Source organism: Cucumis sativus, chromosome 5 (assembly GCF_000004075.3).
Source record: "Cucumis sativus cultivar 9930 chromosome 5, Cucumber_9930_V3, whole genome shotgun sequence".
Classification (NCBI taxonomy): domain Eukaryota; kingdom Viridiplantae; phylum Streptophyta; class Magnoliopsida; order Cucurbitales; family Cucurbitaceae; genus Cucumis; species Cucumis sativus.
Window position 1 is genome coordinate 30,504,558 of NC_026659.2, and position 16,738 is coordinate 30,521,295.

At 36.0% G+C, this 16,738-nt stretch overlaps 4 protein-coding genes and 1 long non-coding RNA gene across 6 annotated transcripts; 3 read left to right on the forward strand and 2 right to left on the reverse strand.

Annotated features, from left to right (window-relative positions):
* Positions 1-390: 390 nt before the first annotated feature.
* On the forward strand, positions 391-2,561 carry LOC105435613. 2 transcript variants are annotated; one of them, XM_011657709.2, is made up of 3 exons: positions 391-720; positions 1,171-1,901; positions 2,003-2,561. In XM_011657709.2, exons 2-3 carry the CDS (start codon positions 1,171-1,173, stop codon positions 2,223-2,225), a joined length of 954 nt encoding a protein of 317 aa, XP_011656011.1. In that variant the 5' UTR covers positions 391-720; the 3' UTR covers positions 2,226-2,561. The 2 variants fall into 2 exon arrangements, with proteins under 2 accessions (XP_011656011.1, XP_031742309.1); XM_031886449.1 differs by lacking the exon at positions 391-720 and having other exon boundaries at positions 979-1,901.
* A 392-nt stretch (positions 2,562-2,953) lies between these two features.
* On the reverse strand, positions 2,954-4,357 carry LOC101214879 (malonyl-CoA:anthocyanidin 5-O-glucoside-6''-O-malonyltransferase). Its single transcript, NM_001308926.1, has one exon. It carries the CDS (start codon positions 4,355-4,357, stop codon positions 2,954-2,956), a length of 1,404 nt encoding a protein of 467 aa, NP_001295855.1.
* Positions 4,358-7,187: 2,830 nt separating this feature from the next.
* LOC101215115 (transcription initiation factor TFIID subunit 8) lies at positions 7,188-9,180 on the forward strand. The gene is made up of 2 exons (XM_031886352.1): positions 7,188-7,388; positions 7,802-9,180. The coding sequence occupies exon 2, from the start codon at positions 7,827-7,829 to the stop codon at positions 8,955-8,957; it is 1,131 nt and encodes a 376-aa protein (XP_031742212.1). The 5' UTR covers positions 7,188-7,388; positions 7,802-7,826; the 3' UTR covers positions 8,958-9,180.
* Positions 9,181-10,662: 1,482 nt separating this feature from the next.
* LOC101215360 (protein LONGIFOLIA 1) lies at positions 10,663-14,903 on the reverse strand. Its single transcript, XM_004141540.3, has 5 exons — positions 14,410-14,903; positions 14,264-14,316; positions 12,195-14,174; positions 11,952-12,102; positions 10,663-11,818 (listed from the first exon to the last, which is right to left on the reverse strand). The coding sequence occupies exons 1-5, from the start codon at positions 14,567-14,569 to the stop codon at positions 11,013-11,015; spliced, it is 3,150 nt and encodes a 1,049-aa protein (XP_004141588.1). The 5' UTR covers positions 14,570-14,903; the 3' UTR covers positions 10,663-11,012.
* LOC116404117 lies at positions 14,637-15,911 on the forward strand. Its single transcript, XR_004217039.1, has 2 exons — positions 14,637-14,778; positions 14,902-15,911. It is a non-coding gene; the product is annotated as an uncharacterized LOC116404117 (long non-coding RNA).
* Positions 15,912-16,738: the final 827 nt, after the last annotated feature.

The window sequence follows — 16,738 nt, forward strand, 5'->3', positions numbered from 1 at the left end:
CCGAGAATTTGATTGATAGGAAGTAATGGAATTATTTGTATGAATGGATTGGTTGGGTCTAAAACTTGAGACAAAAAAGATTAAGTTTAATGATGGAATCAATTACATAATTATAAATGAATTCCATATGGGGTAAATCGGATCCCAACAATACTAGAAGAAAATGTTTGTATGGGTGGAGACAAATTTATTATTATAAGTAGAGAAAAGAGGATAAATAAATGTAAATGTTTTTGATGAGCTTGTTGAAAAGAAAATGTATAATCAATTCGTAATTAAATTTGAAGGAGAAGAGTGGTGTATGTATTTTATTTAGTTATTAAGTTAAAGGAAGAATTGTGGTTTAGTTCAAAGTAGTTTGGCGCCACAGTTACCGGAATTGGTTGCTCCGTTCAACAAAAAAAACTGAAGTAACTTAACCATTCCGAAATCTTCTCTCCTCCTTCCATTTTCCTTCTCTCTTATCTCCCTCCACCAAACCCATTCCCAAAACCCTACTGGTTTTTTTCCCCTTTCTCTCTTCCATATGATCTCCAACTAGCTCCTCGCCGTTTCCCCCCAGCTTCTTCTTCGTTTTTCTTCTAACTTCTTCTTACCCACCTTGCCATTTACGGCCTTTCGACTTTTCTTCTTATTGGCACTTCACATAATTTGGCTTTTCAGATTCAAGCATCAACTGGGTCAGCATTGAACATTCCTAAACCTTCTCCAAAATTTTATGTGAGTTTCATTAATTAATCATATCACGATGACTGTTTTTTTTTTTTTTTTCTGCGTTAATTATTCCTGTTTGGAATCCTAGTTTTAATTAAGCACTTGGCATAATTCTCTTATGGCTTGTTTTGTGATAATGAGTATTTGCTCCGTATTTGATCGTTTAGAACAAACGTATTTGTTCCTCTTTTTTTTTTTTATATATATATTTTTTTATTGAAAAGTATGGATGAACAATTAAATTAATCGAAATCTATTAGTTTAAGCGTTTGGGTTTGAAGGTCGCATGCCACAGTGTCCCAAATTATATCAAGAATGTTGTTCTTAATATAAATTAATCATGTCTGAATTTGTAGCTTTAGGTCGATGATAAGTCAGCTAGAGAGTTTCAACGTTGTGATCGATTGATTGATTTAGCTATGTTTCAACTGAATCTTCCATTGATTTTGGAAACAGATGCCAATGGATACTACACAGAGTTTTAAGGAATCTAAGGGACAATTAGATCAGGTGAACCACAAAGAAACAGATGCTATCTCTGATCGAAGCAACTCGAATTCTTCATGTACCTCAGATTTGTCACAAGACTCGGCGGTTAGCAGCATTTTCCAGAGTGATCCTCCTGTTCTTCAATCAAAACCAGATGTTGCCGAGCCTCTGGGAGCTGTGCAAACAGTGGAGAATCAACCTGTGGATTCTCTTAGTAGAATCCAGAGTTCTTCTAGGGGTTCTTCTCATATTCGGTTATCTGGGCCGCTTGGAAACCACGATCCGAATAGAATACCGGTGTCCATCTTCTCTGGTAGACCATCAAACCCTACGGAATGGAGCACTGCTTCAAACGAATCATTGTTCAGTATTCATGTGGGAAACAGTAGCTTTTCAAGGGAACATTTCAATTTTTTTAAGTCTGGAGAATTGTTGATGAACCCCAATGCATCCCAGACTCTATCCAACCTGCCCCCTTTTGTTGAACCATTAAGAGCTGAGAGTAAATCTGAAATCGCGGTGAAGACATTCGCCGAACCAGTGACGTCGTCGTCAACTGCACATCCGGTTTCACCCACATCAAGTCAAAATGTAGCAGATCATAAAAAAGAAGTCACGACAACTATGGATGAGCTTCGAGGTCGCCAGAGCGTATCAAACGACAGCATGAATAGCTCTCGTTCATTTCAGTTCCCACTGTAAGCAATCCTATATCATATGTCTATTTTGGAGATGTTTTCATAATTTTGAGCTTGGAATCTAAAACATTAAGGCTATAAATTGTGTCTTCTTTTATCAGATTGGCAAGTGAAGGTGCAACACCAAAAACAACTAGCTCTGTTTCAACAGACTCCGGTGTAACATCACAACAACAGCCATCAAAGCTGCAATCGAAAAAGCGGCAATCAGCAAAGCATCAATTGCCAGAACTTCAGTCTTCATCTCAGGCCGCCTCACCATCTCCAGCCACGAATTCAGGTTCGGGATGGTTTTCCTGTCTCTCTTGGTGTCGATGCCGATGACGAAATCTCTGCTTGTGTTGACTATACTCTACTTGTTCTACTCACATCATCACAGAGAAAAGCTACAGGAGATGGTAACTTTACACTCTAGCTAATTAGTTCTCTCTAAATGAAAAGAAAAACAGAGAAAAAGAACAAGGGCTCCAATTGATCGACCTCCTTAAGAGTTATAGCAGAAGAATTAGTCATTATTGTAACAATCTTTTTTCTTTTCTTTTCTTTTCTTTTCTTTCGACTTCTCCATTCTCTAGATAAATAATGAAATCGAATGTTTGATTTATTCTCTCTGGCTTTGATTAAAACTACTAATTTATTATACCTCAAACTTATCTTCATCAAAACCTTGACTTGTTAACATCTGTTTATATATAATACATAAACTTTTCATTTATGACAGTTCCTGAAAGAACATTTGCTTAGAAAGGTTGATACATTTCTTCATATTTGTCATAAATTTTGTTGATATACTGCAGAGTTTATACAAAAGGAAATCAAGAGTTCAATTCTCATTCCCTTTGAGAGTTGAGAATTGTGGTTTCACAGATTTCACACTAATATAAAATTTTATTAGTGTCTATGGTTTGACATTGATTTAATAGGTTGGTTAATAATTTACCTAAAATTTTTTAAAAAAGTATCATTTCAAATATAATAAATATTTTATTTTTATATTTTTTACCATTCTCAAGAAAAAGAAAAACACACACACAAAAACACAAAATAAAGAGCTAAAGAGTCTTGAGACCATCGGAGAAAATGGAAGCAAAACAGAGCATTTCCGGTTGAGAAAGCACCAAATTCACTTCAATCCCGTCTCCATCTCTTCCATCCGCCAGTGAAATTGAACCAGTCCTCTCAATCGAAACCATCTTCACATTTTCCGGTCTTCCCCACCCGAAATCCAACTCGTAAACCCCTAATCTCGGCGATCCAACCACTCCCACAAACTTAATCCCCCCTTCCACCTTCTCCCATTTCGACAAACTTTCCTCCGCCCCCTTTGTCACATTCTCATCCAAACCCTTTATCGCTTCATCAATCCTCTTCGATGCAATCCCCAGCCCCTTTTCCTCATCCTCCAGTTCTCCCACTTCCGCATAAACCCCATGGCTTCCACCGCAGTTCCCGAAGTAGTTCGCTGGTACTGCTGGATCCAGTCGAGCTCGCCAATCGGCGTAGAAACCCAGGTACACTCTCTTCTTCTTCTGTTCTGTTCTCGCTGATTTTACTGCACAAATCGATATGTACGCGAATGCGAGAACGAACGATGAGTATCGGGTCGGTTTCGAGGGTTTTGATTCATCTTCTTTTGTTGTTGCTTTCCTGAGATTTTCGATGTCTGTACGTGTGAATTTGAATGTGCCTCTTACCATTTCTGGGGAAACACCCAAATTTGGGAAATATTTCAGGCTTTTGATTGATGGGTCAGTGGGGTTGGTCTTTTTTAGCCAGTAGTTGATGTAGAGCATGTCGATTCCTTTCGGGTCTTTGATAATAGACCGATCGAAAAATGGGGTTAGATCAGGCGGAAGAGCAATGGAGAATTCGGGTTTGTTTGGTGTCTGCTTGAAAATGTAAGCCCACGATTTCAAAAACATAATCGAGCTTTTCCCATCAACAAAAGCATGGTGATTGGATATGCCAATGGATAATCCCCTGTTTTGGAACAGAGTGATTTGCAGAGCCATAACCGGAACAGAATCATCCGCTGCCGGCAATTCCGGGACAAAGGGACGGCACTCTTCCACAGGACGGATTCCAGTTCCGGAAAAGTGGGTAAAGTCGGCATCAGTCTCAACAACGGTGAGGGAAACGCCATCACCAGGGGAGTAACGAACGATTGGTTTGGGAGATTCCGGCGGCCAGACGAGGTTTCCGGCGAGAGGGAGGAAGTGTTGGAGAGTAAGAGAAAGGGAATGCTTGAGATGTGTGAGGAGGGAATTAGAGTCGAACAATGGCGGGTCTGGTAAAGAGTAGAAGAAGAGTCGTTCTGTGGGAGGGATTTTTAAAAACAGAGCATCGAAGTAAGTAAAAGGAAGAGAGAAATGGGTAGCGGAGGAAGGAGAAGCAGGCGGCGGAGCCACTGTAGACACTTCCAAAACACTGATCAGGTTTGGTTTCAGTTTCTCCATACTATGAGATGGGAGAGTTTTAATTTGAAGTTGGAATTGATAGCAATCCTTTCTGATTCAGAATTATTTATAGAAATTTATGATTGAAGAAAGGAAGGATTGATTGTTGTGTTTCACGTGGTAATGGAAATTGGATTCATTGTTATATGATGTGAGAAAGAGAATTCAAACACAATCGTCCTTTAAACCTATGTTCTCTTTTATATTTTGCATCAACGTGAATCACGACGTAGTGGGAGATTTTTGTATAGACTCCGTTTTGTTTTTTTTGTTAACTCAACTCCGCAAAACAATGTTACTTCCCCTGTTTTTTCTCTTCTTTAGAGTGAAAACAAGCCCTCTCCTTTAGCCCTTTGATCATCGAGTTTAAACTTAATCTTCTCCCCAAGTTTGATTGACCCACTCTCTTTCGTTCTCATGATTTAATCCTACCTCGACTGGACTAGATCAACACACTTTGGTATACTTATGTTATTTTGACATCCATAAATTTTCCTATATCTGACAAAAGTTTTTTCAATCCCTTAACTTTGCTATGGCCCTAGTCCAGAAGTCATTTTCAATCAAGAGCGAGAGTGTAGCAAGAGGGAGGGTTAATTAGAAAGAAAGCTAGGTGAAGGGAAGAATTTGAGTGAACATATGAGTGAGGGAATGTAGTTAACAAGAGTTTTAAGTAGGTTGGACGATAAGTTCGAGAGCAAGATGAAACACATTCCTTTTTACTTTAAGGACGTAAAAAACTCAAGCAAAGTGATATAAGCAAAAAAATTAACCAAATCTTATTTTGGAAGAAAAAAAAAGTTAGACTAGAAAAACATGAGCTATCCAACCTTATTTTTGAGATATTCATACAAAAATTGTGGCTTTCATATTGCCAATTCCTTCATTTTAATCAAACTCTCTTTATATGTGGAAACATTTGAATGATATGGAAAAAAAGACTCATCCAAAGAATAGAAGAAAAAAAAGACCGTTGAAGTTATCTACTTCTTTTTACATAATATTGGTAACAACGTAGATAATCGAGTTTTTTTAAAGTAAACATGAATCTCATGTTAGATACATAAAAATTGCAATTTGATAATATTATGATAAGGGTTTAGAGCTAAAATTAAAACAACAAAACTAAATGTTAAATGTCATTCATAGAACAAAAATGTAAGAGCTAGTTACGTTTACATGCATGCAAACCACGTAGATGTCAAAAAAGAAAAATAATTATATTCAAATATATCATACATTTCCAATCGAATTAATATCGTATTGTAATTAGTTAAGACCAAAAAAGTTACATCAGACTCATAAATGCATCCATTATAATTTTATATATTTTTCTTTTATGAATGATTTAATTTATTTTATTATTTTATGTGAGTGACGAAAAGAGATACAAAAGGAAACATAAGAATAATATGTAATTTGTAATCTTGTAAACATGGAATGGAAAAAGAAAAATGGTAATTATAATGGATGGTCATTTGAGGAATAATAATCAAGGATATAACAACATTTAAAAAAAATTACAAATATAGCAAAATTATCGCTGATAGACTTGTATCAGTGATAGACTCGTATAATCTATCAGTTATAGACCAATTTTTACAATATGATCTATCGATGATAGACTCTATCATGAACAGAATTTGACAAATTTTTCTATATTTATAATTTTTAAAAAATATTGTTATATACTTAATTATTTTAAATTTAATCGCTAAAATGGCTAACTATCGAACAAATATGAGAATGATATGAAAATGATGGGCCTCTGTAACTAAGCCCATGTAATTTAAGGGTTTTGTTTACTAAACCCATTTCTCCTTTTTGAGTGTTTGTGTTGACGAAGTTCCAATAATTATTATCATTTTAAAATTGTTATTTTCAATTACATGTCTAAATAGCAAAGCATATTTTAAATACCCATCATATAAAATTTGGAGCATATTTTTAAAAAAATGAACATGAATCTTTTATATCGAGTATGTGCGGTAAACAACCACCTCGATAATACAATATTGATTGTAATAACATCGATATTTGTTTGACCTTTAAAACTAATAGACAAACACAGAAGTTTGCGATGTGCTTTTGAGAGAACAAAAAAAAAAAATCAAAAGTACTATAAATTCAAGATTAGATATTCGATTCTTCAATCTCATACGTCAATATATTACTTTTGTAAAAAAAGAGAGAAAAACTCAACAAGATTACGTGTAATTAGTACAACAATCATGAGTGGGAATTGAATCTCCTACCTTTAGGTACAAGGCACAAAAATATCTCGTAATTAAGCTCATTTATCAATAATGTATGCTAATTTGTTAGTATGAGTTCTTTCATAAATGCGTGAGATTCAAATAATATTAATGTGGGTAAGAAGATGCATTTGACATAAAAATCGAAATAGCATTTTGTAAACTTTAATTGAAAAAGAAAACAAAAATGAAACTTTTAAAATATATAAAAGAAAAAGAACAAAAAAGATACTTTACCAAATTATTCAATAGCGTCCCTCTAACAGAAGCTCAACTAATTAAGATATTATATTATCGAAAATGTTGTATATCATAATATTTTATATTTAGCCTAGTTCGTGTTTGATACAAAAGTTTAAATTGTCACTCCTGATCAAAATATCAAAAACTTAATTTTACAAAAATATGTAAATGTGGATATGAAATTGGTTTAATGATTTAAAAACCAATTAACATGTTTATTTTTTATGTATGATTTTTTTTTGTTTTTAAGAAAATGAAGTAAAATATTTAAAATTTGTAGGAAAATTAATTGGGTAATGAAGACAATGTATAAGCTGAAATCCTATTTAAATGTCAACTGGCTTCTCTATAGACTCCAACTCCCTTTCTTCCTCCTTCGTCGTGCTCTCGATCTCAGGGGTTTTGCTTGGGTTTTACATTTAATTCTCACCCTTATTCCACAAATCCAATCCTACAGTTTTCATCTTATTACTTCATTTTTGTAATTGCAATCTCCATTTTTGCGATCTAGGGCTTTCTTCTTCTTCAATTGGGTACTTGATTCTGTTATTTTTCCTGATTAAATCCTCCCCAACTTCTTGTTTCATTCAATTTCCAGTGTATTCGGTTCCTATTGTGACTAATGGCATATAAGTTGAAGACCCATTTGAGTTTTCTTGAGTTTTTTGGTTTTTCTTAACGGGAATTTTGTTTTCATTTCGACGTCCGACGTATTAGGGTTTTCTCAGATGTGGAATTTTTTTAGCGCTGGATTCTTTCTGTTGGTAGCTGTGTGATGCTTTGTTCTACTGAAATTTGTACCTTTTCTCCATCTGTGTATAATATTCTACTTTTAGACTGTTGTTTAAGTCTGATTTATGAGAGATAGTGAAGTACGTGGGCGATTTTTTCATCATCGTTTTGATTTTTGGAGTTTTGGTGATTTTGGTTGTTATCCTTGCGGCAGATTGAAGTGATATGAATATTTGAATATGAGCGATGGAGGTGGGGAGAGTGGAAAAGTACATGAACGACCAAAGACGAGAAAGAATTTGGGTAGTGAAGATTTCCCACGGGCGCTTGCTAAGATTGCTGTAGCTCAAATATGTGAGAGTGAAGGATTTCAAATTTTTCAGCAATCTGCCCTTGAGACACTAGCTGATGTTGCAGTTCGGTATGTTCAAAACATGGGAAGCACTGCAAATTTTTGTGCCAACTTTGCTGGTAGAACAGAGTGTAATTTGTTTGATATAATTCAAGCATTGGAAGATTTGGGGTCGGTTCAAGGGTTTGCAGGTGCTTCGGATATCGAACATTGTCTTGCAAGTTCCAGCACAGTTAAAGAGTTTGCTCGTTATGTAGCTCAAGCGGAAGAAGTCCCATTTGCCTACTCAGTTCCCAAATTTCCAGTTGTGAAGGAGCGAAAGTTGAGGCCTAGTTTTTTGCAAATTGGGGAAGAACCTCCTGGAGAGCATATACCTTCTTGGTTGCCTGCACTCCCGGATCCCGAAACGTACATCGAGTCCCCCATTGTGAAGGAAGAAGTAGTGGAGCCTCAAACAATTAAAACTGAGCCAGAAAAACAATGTAGAACAGAGAAATCTTTCTGGAATCTGCAGCAGTGGTTGTTTTGCAATGGATTGGAAGGATCCCAAAGAGAAGACCCTAGAAATGCAGCTATGACAAAACAAATACAAGAAAGTAACCCATTTCTTGCTCCCCCCCTGCAATTTGGTGAGAAGGAAGTTTCTTCTATTGTTCTTCCAGATAAGGTCTTGAACAATTCAAGTACAGAATATCATGTCCCTGTCATGGAGAATTGTCAAGTGGATACACATGTCTCAGTGCTGGAGACTTTTGCTCCTGCTATTGAATCAATAAAGAACAATTTCCACATGTCTGAGGAAAAGTACTCTCTGAACAGGAAATCTACTGTACAGTTTAAGATTGGGACTGGAAAGAAGGCGGCAGGTAACATGATAGAATTGAGGGCGCTAAACAATGGTGTGAAGAAGTCTTCGTCCTGGTTTGTAGGGGAAGATGAGAAGGATGACAAGAAAAGAAAGGCCGAGAAGATTCTGAAGGACTCAATGGAGAACTCCAATGAGCTATCTCACTTGTAATTAGGTTGCTTGATTAAAATTGTACACGGAATTTAGGAGTCTGGGTGCAGTTTTTCATGGTTGTCAAAAACCACTGGCATTGTATTGTCTGGATATTAGCTTATAGAATGAAAGATTCAAATTTGTGGAAAGAGAGATTCCAGTTTAGCGAATTTTTTGAGGTATGCTCATGTTTTTAATGAACCAATTCATTTTCTTCTCTAATAAACTTGGCATTTGTAAACGCATTAGTTGGTGGATACACAAATAAGCTACGGTTGGGTGAAAAACTCTAGGCCCCCGTTAATCTTACCCTAACCAAGGAAGTATTGAGTTGATCAAAAGAAAAGGAGGGGAAATACTATCAAGTGTAGTTAAACATATGTGTTGTGTAGGAATTATCTTATCTCTTTCACTTGAAGAAGGGAAAAAAAATTCTTGTGATAGCTATTGTGATGTTCTAGGAAGCTTTTGGTTAAAGGGATGATCTCTTGTTCATATTTGTTCTTCCTCGCATATTAGCTAGACAGCCCCCTATCTTATTTACAATCTGTATTCCCCAGAAATTTGAACTAAAAGCTTGACCTGTATTAATTAATAAAAGAACTTGGAGTTTAGTATTTCTTGTGGCTTCCGTTATTAAGTCCTAGCTTTGTCACCTGACTGTTTCCCTCACTTTGGTTTTTGTTCATGGGGACGGTGTGATCCTATGTACTTGTGAAATTTTTGGTTTAGGGTAGGCATTGGTATTGGCGATTATAGAGACTTCTTTGTGGAGTTCAGATTTTAAAAATTATTTTATTTCTTAAATCTCAGCTCTTCGACTCAAGGTCCGTCAAAAAGTTTGAGAAATACTTGCCCTTTAAATCTTCATTTTAATTCATCTGTGACTCTGGAACTGGTCGCCAATCTGTGACCGCCATTCTAATGGACTTAACTAAAGTCAAGTTTCCATGCCATGATAGTGGTGATTTACTGGTTATGCATCAGCTACTGTTTTATGATTTACTCTAAAATACGATGCCAACATGCCTTTCTGATTTTTTTGTTTCTGCCATCATTTTGATTTTTATGTGTTCAGCTAATCAGGAAACTGTTTTCTTGCTCTTAAAGCGTTTTGGAATGTCGCACTTGTCCTTTGATTTTGCTCACGTTCAAGAATTGTAGCAACTGGACGTTCCATTATTTTCTTGGAATGGGAACTGTTGAAATATGTATATTACTATAACTGCGACATTACAAAGGTTAAGGAACAGAAAGTCAACCTGAGATTTTTTAGCAGAGAATGATGAATTTCTTTGCCACTCCATTTGGCTGATTAAGATACCTACGCGGTGAATGATTATTGAACAGAAGTCTTATATTGTTGCTAATTATTCTGATGAAGAGACAAACTTAAATCTTGTGGCAGGAAACACTTTGGAAGATCCGTAGATTGAGATTTAAGATTAGGTTTTTTCAATTATCCTCAAAATTGTTTCCTAGTGGATTGAAACTTGAATATTTTATTCTAGGAAGCATAACTCTGATCTTTCCCATTGTCGAGTTTCTCTTAGTAAAATCACCTTTCAATAATTTGAAATATTATAGTGTACATGACCTCACTTCATTATATCTGCTTTCAGAAAAGAAAGTACCTTCCATTTTTTATGTTTCTTGCCTCTCGGCATGGCTTTCTCATGTTATACGATGAGAAAATAAGACTACTTCTGCTTGTGTGATGTTATAGTATAAAATTATATAAAACATTTTCATTTTCTTTTCTAACTTCCAGGACCTGGATGTTCCAAAATAGTCAGTGATCCGTACAGTTTGCCTGGACAGGACTTGAAAACAAGGATGCTACGTGTACCTTTGCCTTCATTTACAGTAAATAGTTGTTTCTAATACAGTTCTAATGCCAGCAACGATCTAAATTCACACACAGGAGTTGCTGGAACTGTACAAGAGAAAAAAAGAAAAACTCTGGAAGGGTAATGTCAAATAAACCTAAACCTGTAAAAGTGACTGAGGATGCAAAGTTTGAAGTCGTAAGAAGAGATTGCACGTTTATTTATCTAAGATGATGGGAATTCTCTAGTTTGAGGGAAATTCCCTGCAGTTATTGTCATAGAAGCTTGCTTCATTCATCACGATCTCAGTTATCAAGTCTTTGAAGATCTGCCGCTCAATATCCAACACTATGCCGGGAATATCATTTTGGTAATTTCCCCAGTAGCAGGATGGATTCATCAAATCTTTCCAAATCATGTTTCTTGAAGCATCATCGTAGTCGTGGAGACTGCCACTTTGGTTGCTATCTTGTAGCTGATCAATCTGTGTGCATAGTTCTTTCAAAATCTGTTGCCCTCTTGAATCCGTTCCTGCAATATTACTTTTTGAGAGCCAATGCTTGGAAGAACGTTCAGCCACTAGTTTGTCCAAAAGAATTTCGTTAACAGTATCAAACACGAGTTTCCTCTGAACTTTATTGCGATCTCCTGATGTGGAATTCAGTTTACTGTATGAATCACCATCAAAAGGCCATTTAACTGTCGTGGACTGCTCAAGTTCAAGAAATAAGTTGGGATTGATCAAGTGTCCTGGTGAGTAGAGCTGAATGGCAGACATGCCATGGTCAAGATCTTTGAGGAGACCTGATTCTGATAATACTTGCCAAATATATTTGTGCTGAGAATTCATTTCTTGGCAGAAATGATTTTTGCTGTCATTCAAGAGCTCCTCCTCCTCATTACTGAAGTTTACTTGCCGAATATGCTTCCTCAATTTGTCGATCTCTGACTTCAAGTTCTTAATCTCAGTGCTGAGGGTCTCTGTGCTTTTCTGTGATTGAACTGGGACCTCTTGACTGGATTCTGCTTCTGAGTTTACAGTCTCGTCATCTATACAATCAAAGTTCAACAGTGCTTGTCATATAACAGAATGCAACATAAATATTGTTGGTTATTATCTCTCTTTGCAGTAAACAGCATCCTAATGTGAGTGGGGAAAAATAATGAAGTATGAGTTCCATACCTTCAAAAGCATACGATATTTTCTTGATAGGAGATGGTGAATCGTCTTGGTAAAATGTAGAATCAAGAACAGAGACGGGACTTTGTTGCTCAGAGATTGTTAGTGTTGGTTTGACTTTTGGGATGCTGTTGCTCAACCTCATTTCTGCATTCTGAGATAAAATTCAATATGTTAATCACATAAGCACTCACTCAGACCTGTAAATTAAATGTACTACTAGCAGATGAAACTGAAAACACTAACCCTTTGTTCACATTCATCATCGTCCTGCAGGATATAGTTGCTTTTGGTGTTGTCAAATTGCGTGTTGATTGTATTTTGCAAAGTGATGTTTGATGTCGCTCCATTACTCTTGGGCTTCAGAGGGTAAAGACCTCCTTGTTGTTGACTCGTATCTCCAGGGCATCTACTACTTTTGCTTGATTTCTTGATACTTTTCTGATTTGAAGTTGAAGTTTTCTGCCTGAGTTTTGTTTCTGTGGAACTCGATCCAACTTTTCGGGTGTTCCTTTCACTCCTGCTTGAGTCTGATGATGGGGTGGTGGGGCATGATTGTTTTTCTAGCCCAAACTTTTTATGTAGTCTTGAGCTTGTTACTCTTGGACTGTTCCCCGAGGCTGTTGAGGTTTCTGTGCGAAGACAATGTTGATCCTTTGTCGGTTTTGTTGGTTTCAAAATTCTCGTGTTGGTATTTTTGTCTGTGCAAGGCTGTGATTGTGAATGACTGGGGAGGGATCGGAGATGAGTATGTTGCAGACCAATATCTTTGGTAGATTGCATTTTCACCTGTTCATTCCCACTGCACAATGTATCGTGTTTCAATGGCACGGAGGGAGAGGAATTGCTGATTTTTAAGTGTTTAGCAGGCTTCATGATGATTATTGAGGATTTATATGACTTCAAAGAGTTTGAATCCTTGTCTCTAGCAGAAGAAGCTGTGTTGTTGAGCCGCGAGTTTCTCGGGCTTGCTGCTCCTGAACTGCGATTCTGATCAACAGTCCCGTCCATGCTTACTTGTGATGCACAGTCTGATGCTTGTTCCTTGTTCTCAAATATTGCTCGAGATTTTTGCATCGCTTCAAGTATCTGTTTTAAAGCTCTGAGATCTTTTCCAGATTTGGTGAATTCAAGTGTTGACAACCTTTTCTCAATTTCTCCATAAACAGAGTAGTTGTTTGGCACATCTATTGAAAGTTCATGACTTTCAGTAGCTTGCTCATTAACATCTCCTTTTCTGTTTACCTGGCTAGCCTGAGTTGTTTCCACCTTAAGCTTTGCACAAGCATTGGGTTTCAAACCCAAATGATTGTTTCTCAAGCTGGGAGAATAGGAATCTCCATGCGAAATCCTTGGGGACCCCGAAAACCGACTTTGTTGTGTGCTCTCATCATTTTTCCTCGATGATCTCGAGAAAGAATTTTGTTCATAGGTTGGGCAAGCATTGATCAATCTTGATGGACTATTGTAGGTTGAAGTTGAATCTGGGAGAGAATCCAATCCCATTAACTTTGCAACAATCGTGGATGATTGCCTCGAACTCACTGGTTCTTCGAAATCCCTGTTACCCTTCTGAAAATCCTTAACTAGATCATTTGATCTTGTTCCGGACACAGAGCGCCTAGCCCAGCTTTCTTTACTGTCCAGTGATAGCCTTGGAAGTTCCCTGATCTTTATGGTTGATTTCAGTGTATCATAAGAATCCCTTCCATCATACGATAGCCTTCTGTTAAACTTGGGTGCTGAATGTGTGGGAATGTCATTCTCTTCATTGGCATATCGATGTGCTTCTCGAAGCCTTGCAAGAACGCGAAATGATTCATTCGATCCTGCAGTCTTGGAGCCGGTGTATTCGACTTGTCTCGTCGGCCTTGGAGAGTCCACGTGTTTTAATTTACGACTCACTGCTTCTTCTCCTGCCACAGTTCTGACCGAAATTGCACAAGCTTCTCTGTTCATGTTCTCTTTGACGATATCTCGGAATTCGAAAGATTGGCAGCCCAATTGCTTAACAGTAGCATTATGCTTGTTCTTCAGAATCTCCCTAGTTGTGTTTACAGGAAAATCAACATGGCTGAGCAATGTTGTTTCAAGGTGAGCTGCTCTATTATTGGCATCAAGAGACGAAAAACTCGAAGAACAAGAAGTTGTAGACGAAAATGAGGTTCTGGAGGACTCTGTGGACACTCTTTGTTTCTCTTTCCTAGTCTTCTTCTGGTTTTTCCCCTGCATTTGAACAAAAATATGCACTTTACAAACAACCATATCTTCTAACAAAACTCAATTGAATTGCTTCTTCCATGGTGAATTCTTACCTGAGTTCTCTGTGAGGCACTGTTAGGCTCCATTGAGATACCTTCATCATTACCTGCCAAAGAAGTCCACCAGCAAATATTACAAAAATTGCTTCTTCTATCCATGGTTGAAACTGAATTACAGTAGAAGAAGAAGTATCAAGTACCTGGCGATGGTAGGAGTTTCTTTTGGTTGCGACCGGGCACGCTCCGACCACCGAGGAAATAACGCCGGTCAAATATCTGAAAAATGCCATTCATACAACCAATTTGCTTATGAAGGCTTTGATTCTCATCTGATAAAGAATAGGTAATCCTTGCAGACATCTCTCCCTTCCACCTCCTGCTATCTCCCTCTCTCAACAATGCTTTGAGTTAAAATGGAAGGAATGTCATACATGAAAGAGAAGTTTGAGAAAGAAAGAACTCAGAATGATTCTACAAACACCAAATGGCAGTAAGAGCTTTTTTTAACAGGGGAACAAAATGTGAAAGGCAAGCAAAAGGGAGGAAGAAGCCACCAAACATTCAAACAAGTAAGTAGTCCCCACTTTTTTTTTTTTTTTTTTTTTCTTTCCTTAGAATTACAAGTCCAAAACTTAAGGGAATAAGAAACCCATAAGATATGGTTTGTTTTGGGATTTTGTTTTTGGACACAGAACAGGAAAAGGAAAACTCTGAGTTTATTGTTTTGCTGTTCTTGGGAAATGCAACTACACACACACCAAACAGGGATAATCAAGTAAGGATTGTGAGTTTTAAAATGGAAGTAAAAACCAAAATCAAAGCCAAAACCAGGCAAATGCTGAGAAACCAGTTAAAAGAGAGAGAGAGAATGATGTTGTGGTGACAGGCTTTTTGTCTAGTCCAATAAGTATAAGGTAGAAAAAAGAGAAGAAGAAGGTGAAGGAGGGAAGAAGGGAATTATGAAAGAGAATACTAAAAATGAATTTCTTTTTGGGTTTTGAAGATGGGAAGCTAAGAAGTGGGTATAATGGATGATGTGGGTCAGATCTGAAATAGGATTATTTTATTCTCTCTTTGGTTTGTTTTTCTTTTTTCACAGAGTTTGATGTGAAGAAGAAAAGAAGGAAGATAATGGGGGCTGGTGGACCTCTCCCTCTACTTTGAGGGAAGAGCATGTGGTGTCTGTCAGAAAAGTGGAACAAAATTTAAGAAAGTGGGATTTTTTATTTTCATTTTTCTTTTATAAAACTACTTCCAAAACAAACCCCTTTCTTCAACTCTAATCTCTCTCCCCCTAACATCCATTCCCAAACAAATCTCCTCTCTTTTTATAGAATACCCACACATATAGAATCATCTGCTTCTTTCTTATCATCAATATAACTCTATTCATATAAACTTATAACATCTTATATATCTATAATATGTCATACCACTTGTATTCTCTACATTACCATTTAACTATTCTGACCTCTTTTTTCCTACTCTACTATTAAGAAACTATAATTTCTCGAACCTGGCTTGTATAAAATACGAACATACCCAATTTTCATTCCATATATTATCTCTCATTGTAAGCCCCTAAAAAGGGATTTAAAAAAAAAATAAGTGTTGAAATCTTGACAGGTAAGCAACTTTATGGTGTACAAAACCAACCCATGTTATATATGTTAAACTTAATAAAGCAAAATCTTCTTCATAAGGACCTTATGGATATGTTACCGTTTGTGACTTCATCATTATTATAATTATAAATCACTTTTCTCATCTAATATAATTATAAACACTAATCATTTTCTCCTTCTTCTTCATATGCTAATTAGTTTAAATCTTTGTTCTCCAAAACCTGTGTTGGATACTCACATCATTACAAACTTATCCCATTCCTCTTTTAACTTTTTTTTTTTTTTTTTTTTTTTTTTTTTTTTTTAATTTTGCTTCTACATCATTATTGAATTTTAAAATTTTTCTAATACCTTTGACAGCTTTTAATATATCAAACCAAATTATATTACCTATATTTTACATTCAACTTTTAAAATTAAAAGTGAATTGATTCAATTAATTCAATTTTTTTTTTACATTTTCGGTTAAATTAAATTTTGACCATTCGTTCTATTACAATTTTATTGCTACAAACAATAAGCAAAGTGTGACAACCACTCTTATAATATTTTTTCAAAACCCAACAATATATTAACTTTAAGTCTAATTCTTTTTTAATTCTACTAGAAAAGCTATACATATATATATAACATCAATTTTATGTTGACATGTTAATATTTTCATTGGTTCGATATCGACATGATTTTATTATTTTATAGAAAAAATCATCAAAATCAATATTTTATTAATATTTTCATATATTTTTTTTTTGTTAGATATAAAATATTTTAAGAAGGTATTTTATTTTGGTTATATATATGAGGTTGTTATATATTGGAGTGGGAATGGAAAACATATGCATGTGAATCCCAACTAAAGTTTCTTCATGGATTGAACTTAGATTGAGAGACATAATAATATATG

Coding starts and splice junctions, on each gene's coding strand:
- LOC101215115 (XM_031886352.1), top strand. CDS start 7,827: ATGAGCGATGGAGGTGGGGAGAGTGGAAAAGTACATGAACGACCAAAG.
- LOC101214879 (NM_001308926.1), bottom strand. CDS start 4,357: ATGGAGAAACTGAAACCAAACCTGATCAGTGTTTTGGAAGTGTCTACA.
- LOC101215360 (XM_004141540.3), bottom strand. CDS start 14,569: ATGTCTGCAAGGATTACCTATTCTTTATCAGATGAGAATCAAAGCCTT. Junction 14,175..14,263: donor GTGCCTCACAGAGAACTCAG/GTAAGAATTCAC, acceptor GTTCAAATGCAG/GGGAAAAACCAGAAGAAGAC. Junction 12,103..12,194: donor ATGATGAATGTGAACAAAGG/GTTAGTGTTTTC, acceptor ATTTTATCTCAG/AATGCAGAAATGAGGTTGAG.
- LOC105435613 (XM_011657709.2), top strand. CDS start 1,171: ATGCCAATGGATACTACACAGAGTTTTAAGGAATCTAAGGGACAATTA. Junction 1,902..2,002: donor CGTTCATTTCAGTTCCCACT/GTAAGCAATCCT, acceptor TTCTTTTATCAG/ATTGGCAAGTGAAGGTGCAA.